Raw genomic sequence first — 11,943 nt, 5'->3', positions numbered from 1 at the left:
TTAAACAAACTTTACGTTACCACTGTGTATCGAATCAGCAGGAACAAAATAAAGAGAGCTGGGAGTAATTACTTACAGAGTACCAGGTGGCATCACTGTATTATGTTCCAGAAATGCTGAACTTTAACCTGGTCATAGATTTTGCACATTCAGTTTTAAATGGCTTTTATTTTGAAGAAAAGTGTGACACAGGAAGTTTCACTTTTATTTTTACCTGAGTTTGTCACCAGCGAACGAAACTGTTGGCGTTACAGGGATTGAGGCAGCTCGCCAGGTAAGTCATCTGCACGAAACGCACACTTGCAGTCATTTATAATACTTAACGTGAAGCCGCGGACTGTATGATGCGGATTTTTCTCAATGTTTGCACTGCTTGCAAAAGAAATGAATAGACAAGGAATAATTTAAACTTAAACTTTGAATACATTAATTTTTTTTATCATGTAGCCTATTCGTTTTAATTTTGTTCGATTTTGTTTTATTTTAGCTGTTTTGGGTTAATAATTGATTTTCAAGGTCACTTTCAATTACCCTGATTTCTTATTTGAGTACATATCTTTGCTATAATATAAGAGGCTGAAGGAAGTGCAAAGATTTCTCAGAACTTCATCTGCTGAGAGACAAAACCCGTTCGTAAGCATTCAATCACAGTTACTCTTTCAAATACCAAGCAGCGCTTCCTGTTTTGAAATTACGCATGTCAATCACATTAAATTCCAGCGTTTGTAGCTGTGAAGTGTAATATGATAGTGAAAAGGACCACTAACACTTCCCACGGAGCAAACTGACTTCTTCTTCTCTTCAACCAACAATCCAAGCGTTCCTACACTCATAAACCTGCCATAAACAAAGCAAACAACTTATAATTTGACAGTTCGGGGACTTTGGGTAGTTATGATAACAAACGACAATCAAAAGAAAAACCTACATTAAGGCGATCCAGTGCTTATTATTTTGTTAAAAGAAAAAAAATTTAGATTTTAAAAAATACACATATTTTGTCATTTCAAAATGCGATATGCCAATATGTCGACTAATATATATATATATATATATATATATATATATATATATATATATATATATATATATATATATATATATATATATATATTCTTTAGAAAAATGAGAACAATTTTCCCTTTATTCCCGTTTATTTGTTTGTTTGTGCTCTAAGGTTGCTGGTTATTCTTTTTGTGGCATTCCAACAGCAGCAAACAGCGAAGTTGCAGAGCGCCCTCTGGTGGACAGTCATAGCATGATTGAAGAGTGTTTTTTCCCCACCTCTTCTTTACTTTTTAAATTTTGTACTTATAGAGTAGCAATAAAATTGATGATGACATCCATGCATTTTCTTTTCTAATTTTATTTTGAGAACAGTTATTTAAAAACAACAATAACAAACAAAACCAAAAAACAAACTACCTTTACCAATGCATCCACCTTCTCTCAGATGCACTTCTGTCCATAATCATGTTATCAGCCAACCTTTTGCCAATGAATCTAATTAGCAGGGTTTCAGTGATTTAGAAATCATTATATTTTTATTGTTTTTATTTACATCTCTTCTCAATTTCTTTGGAAACAGGTGTTTATAACATAGTTATACATTCCTTTATATGTCACACGTGCAAATGCTTAAGTGTATAGAGACAAGTTATCTGTGAAATATCATTATGTAAAATTATATGACACAGCAGGATTACATTATGCAGCATGTCACTACACACTCTCACTGCATATATTTGAGTCATAGCGATATGTCAGTCTTGTGTTGTTTGAGTTGTGATTTACTGTTTTGGCTTCATAGTGGGATTCATAATTTCAGTGTGTCTGTTGAACCATGCCTCCTAAAATCTCTTTGCCACTTTGCAGATGTGAGAGTTATCCATAGTCACTGTGATGACCACAAAAAAGAGCAGATTTCCACCACTGCATCAAACCCTCAAGACTTTCACCAGCTGTCCAGTGTTCAGGGGGGCGATGCCTAATGGGGCATTTGCAGTTCTTGGGGTGAGGGGAACTCAAATTCATTTAAAAAATTCATTTTTCATTGGTATGACTGTGTGATTTATTCTTTTACAGACCATACAGATCATGGTGGGGCTGTTTAACATTGGGCTTGGTCCCGGACGCACAAGCACACATCCTGGAGATTTGACCAGCTTGGGAGCTCCTTACTGGCTGGGTGCAGTGGTAAAAAAATAAAACTGTTGATTTAAGAATAAAAACAAAATAAGAAATGATGCATTTAGTATTTCTGACTTTAATGAGTTGTTTAATGAGTCGTTGATCCCCGTTCAGTGCATCGCAGCTGGAATCCTTTCCATTATCATCGGCCAGTGCCCCTGCTTGTGCTTTGTAAGTAAAGACTACTACTACTACTCGAGGGCAGGGATAGCTCAGTAGGTAGAGTGGTGGCCCCATGATCGGACGTCGGGGGTTCGACTCCACTGAACGGCTACCCTGAGGTACCCTGAGCAAGGTACCGTCCCTACACACTGCTCCCTGGGCGCTGCACTGGTGGCTGCCCACTGCTTCACTGGGTGAATGGGTTAAATGCAGAGGAACTATTTCCCTATGGGGACTAACACGCACACTTTACTTTAAAGACTAAAGTTAAAAGGAAACGTACATTGTTATGGAGCACAGTGAGGTAAATGATTGAATCTCTCCTCTCAGACATGGTATGCTGTGTTTATGAACATAGCTGGCTGCATCTTCGCCATCACTGGTATTGTGCTGTATGCTATAGACCTGGCAGAAGCCTCTGTTGTCTGGATGTGTGACTTGAACTGGTCCACTGCTCAATTCAACGATAACTGCAAATATGTGGCGTTCTTTGCTCAGGTAAATATGCTTTTAAAACATACAGAATAGCATATTTTTGTCATTAATCGTGCACATTGATTGTATTTTGTTAATTATTCCTTTATTTCAGAGTTTGCTGACAGCCATGGACATTACTTTGATCGTGCTCACTGTTCTCCAGCTGTGCGTCTGCATTAGTGCCACGGTTCTGGGAATCAGGGCTCTGGGTAACAGGATGAAGGAAAAAGTATGAACTAAGACACACACACACACACACACACACACACACACACACACACACACACACACACACACACTCTCTCTCTCTTTATGGTATAATGAAAGGAATAACCTTGTGTTGATGGTGTATTTGTAAGACTGTAATTGGCTAAAGTCATCAATTACTGACTTGATTTTCTAAAGCACAAAAACAACGGCACATCGAGGTGTAAGAGTCGAGGTCCTCCTCAGACCATAATATTTATAGTACTATTCTTTGTAACGACCTATCAGGTATCAGTTGCTCTGGGCTGCTGGATGTGCTGATATAGCTTGACTAAAAACTACATGAAGAAAAATAGATACGGCCTGTACAATTATCTGTAATTGACTTTTTACTCTGCTTTGTCTCAGCAGGATCTCAGACATGCTGAGATTTACAAGCCTGTATTGAAGGAAGTCCTCATGACGTGTCCTGGTGCCTGAAATCAACTACCCTAACATGTGGATGCATGAAAAAGCGATATGTCTTTTTAAACCTTGTGTAAATCTATAAGATGCGTTAGTGAAAGGTAATCAAAAGTACAACCCCAACTCTGAAGAAGCTGGGATTCTGTGTAAAGTGTAAAGTTAAAATGCAGTGAAAATGAGTAAATCTCAGAAACCCATATTTTATTCACAGTAGAACAGAAATAGATGTCAAATGTTTGAACTGAGAAAATGTAAATTTCAGGAAAAAAACAAAAAGGTAATTTTAAATTTAATAGCAGCAACAACATGGAGGTCATTGTGAGTTGTGTCCACAGACAGTGATTTGTGAAAGTGTTTCTGAGCCCATGCACGGATTCCATTAAAATGATGCCTGTTTTTATTGGCTCTTGAGGAAGATCACAGGCATCTGGTGTTGATTTTTGGCCTTGTCGGTCGTGCAGAGTCTGAATGTTTTGATGACAGTCTGTACAGTAGATAATTAGATGTTCAACGTTTTTGTAACTTTACATTAAGGAACATTTTTCTGAAATTGTTCCACAATTTGTAGACAGTTTTTGTGGAGTAGAAAACCTCCAACTGTCTCTGTTTCTGAGAAAATCTGCCTCTGTGAGATCCTTTTTATATCCAGTAATCCTACCGACCTGTTGCTCATTAACCTAATTAGCTTGCACCCATACCATTTTTTTGTTTAATTGCTGCCATCAAATTCAAAATAAGCTACTATTTTAAGTGAAACAGTAAAAATCTGAGGTTAAACATTTAAATGTTTTGTTCTACTCGGAATAAAATGTGGGTTTATGAGATTTGCAAATCGTTGTATTCACATTTAACACAGTGTCCCCATGTGTAACTATCATGTAATAGTTACACAGTAAAGACAGTATTTACTCTGATACCCGTTTCAGTATATTTCAAAATGTTAAGTGTGTTTTCTGGCTGCAAATAATCTTCTACATTTATTGAATAAAACCTAAATAAATTGCAAAAGATGTGATATTACGCTGTGGGGTTTTTTCAGTAATAATATTCAGTCGGCTTTTCTGCAGGCGTCTCAGCGTACATGCTGGACACGCTTTGTAAGAAATAAAATGTGAACCAGCGCTATCAGGTTAGCTCAAAGTGGAGCTGATCCTGAACAATTTGGTGAGAACACAGCTGTTATATCTCAAAGTCTTAACTTAGCAAAATGTCAGGAATGTTTGAATATGATTTGTGGAAAGCTGTGACACTGAAAAGCTTTTTTTTTTTTTAAACAAGCAAGTATGCACAGCTGCTTGACCTGTGATTAGCATTTACACATCTATTTTCTTCCGCTTATCTGGGGCCAGGCCACGGGTGTCAGCAACCTAAACATACAAGCCCAGATCTCCCTCTTCCCAGCCATCTACTATTTGAGGGAAGCATTCCCAGGCCAGCTAAGGCCAGACACACCAAGGCCTGGTAGGATATGCCTGGTACATCTTACCCAGGAGGCCTCCTGGTCAGATATCCAAACGCTGCTTGACACTTGACTGCAACTGCTCGAGTGAGAGCTGGACTCTACCACCTGATGAAGACAGCAGAACCGCATCATCCACAAAAAAAGCAGAGATGAGAGTCTGAGGCTACCAAAGTAAAAGCCGTCTGCACCTAGGCTCTGTCTAGAAGGGCGGGCCCATGTTTCCTTCTGTCACTTACCATCACTAGAGGGCTCCTGAAAGCCCATTTGAATAATCAGAATATGTATTCTCTGAATTGATTGATTTAAACTGTTCTCACATTTTAGATTACATGTTGTGTGCTGTGATGCCACCCACTAGGTGACAGTGCATCGCTTTGGTTTGTAAATTCTGTGAAGACGCCTGATCCTCTCTAATCTTCCTCCAGACGCTAAGACCTCGATTTCTAAATTAAATGCAAAATTTGCTTTAATCTGAAAATCAGAACTCGTAGCAAAAAGCAGCAGTTCAGTTCTTACTCCTTAGCCCAGAACACACACACACACACACACACACACACGATTTCTGTGAGCCTTAATCGAAATGAAATACATGAAACGTTTCACTTTACAGGTAATGAATATTCAAAGATTCAAAGAGTTTATTGTCATGTGTACTAAGAAAAAGCATTTCTCTGTACAATGAAATTCTTTCTCTGCTGGCCACACACAGATGCCGGTTAATACGTACAAATAGATAAAATACAAATAGTATGAACAAATAAACGGAGACAAAAAAATTGAAGTATTAAATAGACTTATGCAGCAGCTCTCTTCTGGACTCTGATGGTAGATGCTCTGCAGAGAGGTCAGCGGGGTCCTGGTGATGTTCTCCGCAGGTGTTATCACTCTCTGCAGGCGTTTTCGGTCCATAGCAGTAGTGCTGCTGTACCGTGCAGTGATGCAGCTGGTCACGGTGCTCTCCACAGTGTAGCTGCAGAACCTGCTGAGGATCTTGGCCAACATACCAAATTTCCTCACCCGCCTCAGAAAATACAGCCGCTGCTGAGCCTTCTTGGCCAACTGTATGGTGTTCAGTGTCCAGGTGAGGTCCTCAGACATGTAGACGCTCAGGTATCTAAAGCAGCTCACCCTCTCCCCTTCAAAGCCCCAGATAAACAGCAGCTGGTGAGGCCTCATGGGCGAATGGTCCTTATCTGGACCCATCTCTCACTAGCAATTATAGACCGATCTCAAAAATTCCGTTAATTGCTAAGATTCTAGAGAAGATCGTGGCTAAGCAGCTTACAGCAGTTTTAGATAAATATAGTATTTTCGACAAATTTCAATCTGGCTTTCGTAAAGTTCATTCCACTGAAACAGCCCTTCTTAGAGTTTCTAATGACATTTTGTTACAAAGCGATGCAGGTAAATGTTCTGTTCTCTTAATGTTGGATCTTACGTCGGCCTTTGATACTGTTGACCACTATATTTTACTTAACAGGCTGAAACACTGGGTTGGTGTCTCTGGGACTGCATTGAAATGGTTCTCCTCGTATCTCTCTGAACGATATTCTTCTGTGGCAGTTTCTAAGTATAGATCATCTTCTGCGTCCCTGTCTTTTGGTGTGCCACAAGGCTCTGTGCTAGGGCCATTACTGTTTTTAGTTTATTTACTCCCTCTTCAGCACATTTTGAGCCCTTTTGAGGATATTTGTTACCATTGTTATGCAGACGATATCCAACTCTATATATCTTTTAAACCGGAAGAGGCTTCTAAGCTGCGGCTTTTAAATGTGTGCTTGGAAACCATTAAAGGCTGGATGGCTGAAAACTTCCTCCAACTAAATGACAGTAAAACCGAAGTCCTCTTATGTGCCCCAGATAGACATATACCCAGTATAATAAATGCTCTTGGTCCTCTTTCAACGTTTGTAAAACCATCTGTCAGGAACTTAGGGATTATCCTTGATCCTGCTCTTACGTTAGATAGTCATGTTAAATCTCTTGTTCGGTCTTGCTTTTATCATTTAAGAAATATTTCTAAATTGAGCTCTATTATATCCTATACCGAACTGGAGATTGTTATTCATGCTTTTATCTCTTCACGACTGGACTATTGCAATTCCCTGTTTACTTGTTTAAATAAAGGTTCTTTGGAGCGTCTGCAGATCGTTCAGAATGCTGCAGCAAGACTTTTGACGAAAGCTTCTAAATTTTCACATATAACACCGTTGCTCATGCAGTTACATTGGCTTCCTGTTGAATTTAGAGTCCAGTTTAAGATTTTGGTTTTAACTTTCAAGGCTCTTCAACAACAAGCACCACCATATATCATTGAACTTTTACAGCCCTATGCCCCTAGTAGGTCTCTGAGATCGAGTAGTCAGGGCCTACTTGTCATTAAGTATACGAGACTGAAAACTAGGGGTGATAGAGCTTTTGCTACTGTGGCCGCCAGACTGTGGAATTCCCTTCCTCAGGACTTACGATCCGCTGATTCATTGATTACTTTTAAAAAACAGCTAAAAACACATCTTTTTAAAACTGCCTTTTGCTAACTTTGTTTGTATTTTGTCTTTTTAATCTGTTATATCTTGTAAAGCACTTTGTGATCTCTATCTAGAAATGTGCTATATAAATAAAATTTTACTTACTTACTTACTTACTTATCTGAAAGAGACAGGAGGGGAACTTCTCTTCCGGTATGGTAAAACTCGCCAGCAGCAGACCAGGGAGGAGGCTCCTATCGCAGACCTGTCTCCTCCTGACAACATGTCGCCGCACAGTCCCGCCCCACGCCACACCTGAACACGGCCTCCCTCGTCTCACCGTCAGATGCAGGCAGAGGGGCATCCCTGCCCTGTTGTGAATTGCGGCCATCGCCACCCGCTGTTGCTGTTCCTGCCGTTGGGACTGGATCGCCGAACGACTCGCGGCGCCCCACAGTCAGGCAGCAGTTCCTTCAACGCACGTGTGGGCTTGCACGCGTTCCTTTTTCTCCTGCTCACCTTTCATGCGTCGTTCCTTTTTCTCTCCGCTCACTATCCCCTTTAACAGGTCAACCTGGCGGCTGATAGGCCACCTTGGGGAACGCCCCCACCTCACAGGTGCCTACAATTGTCTGTTTAGTCCACAGTGGATTAAAGGAATATGGTACAACAACATTAACACACATAATATAAATATGAGGATAAAACCATGCAATATAAATATCAATAAACAAACATGCAATATAAATATCACAATAAAATCAACACTATGTACCAATACACAGATTGATAAAACATAAAAACACAAAATTCCACTGTGTGGCACTAATACACAATCAAACTGTCACAAAAATGAAAAGAAAGAAAGAATTATTCTCTGCTATGATTCCTGCTACAATACTCTTAAACTTATTATTATCATTAAATCACATGTAGATTAAATTAGCATACTCGTGGCTCAAGAGTTGGGAGTTCGCCTTGTAATCGGAAGGTTGCTGGTTCGAGCCCCGGCTTGGACAGTCTCGGTCGTTGTGTCCTTGGGCAAGACGCTTCACCCGTTGCCTACTGGTGGTGGTCAGAGGGCCCGGTGGCGCCAGTGTCCGGCAGCCTCGCCTCTGTCAGTGCGCCCCAGGGTGGCTGTGGCTACAATGTAGCTGCCATCACCAGTGTGTGAATGGGTGGATGACTGGATATGTAAAGTGCTTTGGGGTCCTTAGGGACTAGTAAAGCGCTATATAAATACAGGTCATTTACCATTTACTATCTACTGCACAGATACAACTGTATAAAACAAAGGTAGTAATTTACACAGGCTTTCATCACAGGGTCAAATTTGCTTCAGAAGGTTTCTCAACTGACTAACGTCACATTGCCTAGCAGTCATAATATGAGCTGTGTCTTTTCCAGTCCAAGCCATAACCTGCTGATACAGTTGGAAATTTTATAAACAACCCACAGCTGAATCATGAGTTACTGCTATGAACTATGACTGTTTAATTTGGCGTCATTCACAGAAGGCTTTAAGAAACGCAGGAGTTACGCTGGATCATCTTTACAGCTGGAAGATACATGTGATATGTGTGATATATGACATTAATTTGACACAATTTCTTTAAAAGATGTAGTCTGAGCCTTTTACACTGAAGCTGGGGGAACATTTTTTTGTCTGAGTTCTTATTTGATTTCTCAGACTTTTTAAATGTTAAGTTAGTGTTCAGGTCAGATAAAAATAATTATAGTGGTGCTTTTAACTTTAATGCAAAAGCCTAAAAAAGCAAAGTCAGTGCAGCATTTAATTTATTATTAGACACATTTGGTTTCTCTCAAATTGTAAATGAGTGGCAATGATGTTTAAGCAAATACAGGGTGTAATGATGTGGAATGTGAATGGAATAATTGTAATACTTTAGAATCTTTACCTTACAATATGACAAGGTGTTCTGTGGCTTGTCACCAGTCTGCTTGTTCAGTCATTGATTCGGGCAGGACTTCACCGATGGAGCATCTAAAACAGAAAGTTTTCTGGTCCAGTTTAACTTTTACTTTGAAAGCCCGGCCCAGACGAAAGCATGGGCCCTTTTTTCTCTGCTGAACTAACTTAGCCATTTTAATTTTTCTAAACTAACCTCAGATGTGCTGCTGGCACAGTAACGTAAGTATGACAGGTGATTTAATTCACTTCTAAAACATTTAATTCTAAACAATCAAAATTATATGGTCACCCAGTAACTAAAAACACTTAAAAGCGTATCTAAGGCTGTCTTACTCGGCTGCACACACATCACTCAAATACGCAAACATTTTACTCTTTATGTCCAACCTTTTTTAAGCAAGAACTAGAAAGCAATTATGAAAATTGTACACAACTTCAATTACACTGTCTTCTTGCATTGTGGAGCTTACACTTGGCTTATCTTGAAGATCTCATAGTACCAAATCACCCCAAAGGAGCACGTCACTCTGAGGCTGCTGCTACTTCCGTTCCCAGCGTATTTAAAAGTAGAATGGGAGGCAGAGCCTTCAGTTTTCAGGCCCCTCTTCTGTGGAACCAGCTTCCAGTTTGGATTCAGGGGACAGACACTATCTCTACTTTCAAGATTAGGCTTCAAACTTTCCTTTTAGGTAAAGCATATAGTTAGGGCTGGACCAGGTGACCCTGAACACACCCTCTGTTACATCTAGGCTGCTGGGGTTTTTCCATGATGCATTGGATGTTTATTCTTTACTCACCTCTTCTCACTCTGTGTTTATACAACACTCTGTATTTAGTCATTAATTACTGTCTCTCATCCATAGTGTCTTTTGTCCTGCCTCCCTCCCTGAGTCTGGTTCAGCTATAGAGGTTTCTTTCGGTTAAAAATGAGGTTTTCTCATTTCACTGTCACAAAGTTCTTGCTTGTCAGGGGTTGCCTGATTGTTGGGATTTCTCTCTTATATTGTAGGGCATTTACCTTATAATAAAAAGCACCTTCAGGCAACTATATTTGAAACTGAATAAAACTGAATTGAATTGGTGTGCTGTGTTAAAGGGCTTTTAAGTGTGTTTGCTTACAGAGCGCATGGACGTGAGCTTGAAAGAAAGAAGCAGAGCAGGGCTCACCTCTGAGTGTTTAACAGTGTAGTTATCATCCCTATCGAGGTTTAGGAACAGAGAAAGAACAAGGTGCAGCTGAGGTTTTGAGGTGGAGTGGGAATTGGTGAAACTAGTGTCAGTTTACACACGCAGGGCGTGAATGTTACTTGAGAGTAAAAGTTCAGATTACAGTACACACATGAATGAAGTCACTGTGCTCTTTTATATTATAGCCAACTGGCAAAACAATTGGAGTGCCTCAGGCTCTTGTGCTGGAGCTGTATGGACTGCAGCAGATTGATGGACAGACTATTTTGCCATCTGCAGTGATGCAAACACTGTATCTGACACTGTTATAGTGAAGGAGAGCAGAGTGTGACAGTAAAGCTGTCAATTTACCAGCTGACCTGTGTTCCTACCCATGTTTATGAATACAAGGTGTAGGTAGTGACTGAAAGAATTAAATCATCGATGCAAGCAGCAGAAATGAGCTTTCTCCTTGATGATCGGGTGTGGAGTCTCAGTCACCTTTTGTTCTGTTTGTTAGCAGAGTTGGCACTCTGTGCTGGCTTGTTTAGTTGTTGTACCTGGTGATGTTGCTAATTTTAACCTTTTCACTTGGTGAGCATCCAGCTATTCAGAAATCTTCTGCAGGCTCCAATTAGAAGACTACTGACTGTCAGCAGGCCTCACCACTGACAGTTTAACTGTGTACTTAATGTACAAAGTAACTTTGGGAAGAGAGTGAGAAAAATGGGCAGCTGAAGTTTGGCTGAACTATAAATGGGGCGGAGCTCCAGCTGACTAACAGTCCAACAGGGAGTATTTGTCATTGGTGGGTGGGCGCGATACACAGAATTTACTTGAGGGAAGAGAAGGAAAAGGGCAAAATAAGTATAGGTAGTTGGAGTATGTGAAGACCAGCGTGATGGAGGAGCCAACAGAGTGCTGTGGACTAAACCTGTTGAAGGAACTGTTCAGATCATTTACCCTGTCCACACAGCCCACATTTCCACAGGTTCACAGTTAGGTCATGATGTACTCATGTTAGTTCTTCACAAGACCTCAAGGCTTTCTTAAATTATTATTATTTAACAGTTCTTTCAGGTTACAATCGTTTCATAGAATTTGATATATTCTGCCATGCAGCTAAGTGTTAATGACCTTTCCATGTGCTTCGTGAAGGAAGGTTCAGTCTGTAGACCTGGAGAAGCTTTCTCGGCTTGCTGGGCAAGCCGTGTAGAATTTAACTAAGGACCCAAGATGTGAATATTGCAGTGAAGAGAGAGGGCTTTATTGAGACTGAGTGATAACAAACCGAAGGTCAGGGCGGTGAGAAACAGAACTTGTAATATGTACAGGAAAAACTAAAACCTAAACAACAAACCTGAACGCGAGGGAAAACACGAGTGGAGACAACGAGCAGGGAGAAATCACAG

General features: G+C 40.2%; 1 protein-coding gene across 2 annotated transcripts; it reads left to right on the top strand.

The window, feature by feature from the left end:
- The first annotated feature begins 224 nt into the window (after window positions 1-224).
- Window positions 225-4,486, top strand: LOC146699398 (uncharacterized). Of its 2 annotated transcripts, none has more exons than XM_085472312.1 (7): window positions 225-274; window positions 1,876-2,013; window positions 2,086-2,196; window positions 2,305-2,361; window positions 2,683-2,850; window positions 2,942-3,058; window positions 3,448-4,486. In XM_085472312.1, exons 2-7 carry the CDS (start codon window positions 1,903-1,905, stop codon window positions 3,514-3,516), a joined length of 633 nt encoding a protein of 210 aa, XP_085328438.1. In that variant the 5' UTR covers window positions 225-274; window positions 1,876-1,902; the 3' UTR covers window positions 3,517-4,486. The 2 variants fall into 2 exon arrangements, with proteins under 2 accessions (XP_085328438.1, XP_085328437.1); XM_085472311.1 differs by having other exon boundaries at window positions 3,445-4,486.
- Window positions 4,487-11,943: the final 7,457 nt, after the last annotated feature.

Source organism: Copadichromis virginalis, linkage group LG11, assembly GCF_057382275.1.
Source record: "Copadichromis virginalis isolate Kocher_CV1m ecotype Utaka linkage group LG11, C_Virginalis_male_GT1.1, whole genome shotgun sequence".
NCBI lineage: Eukaryota > Metazoa > Chordata > Actinopteri > Cichliformes > Cichlidae > Copadichromis > Copadichromis virginalis.
This window is presented reverse-complemented; position numbering and strand designations above follow the sequence as displayed.

Bases quoted from the DNA above. Each gene is read 5' to 3' on its own strand.
- LOC146699398 (XM_085472311.1), top strand. From the start codon at position 1,903: ATGACCACAAAAAAGAGCAGATTTCCACCACTGCATCAAACCCTCAAG. The intron at 2,362-2,682 runs GTAAGTAAAGAC...CTCTCCTCTCAG, and splicing joins AGTGCCCCTGCTTGTGCTTT to ACATGGTATGCTGTGTTTAT. The intron at 3,059-3,444 runs GTATGAACTAAG...GCTTTGTCTCAG, and splicing joins GTAACAGGATGAAGGAAAAA to CAGGATCTCAGACATGCTGA.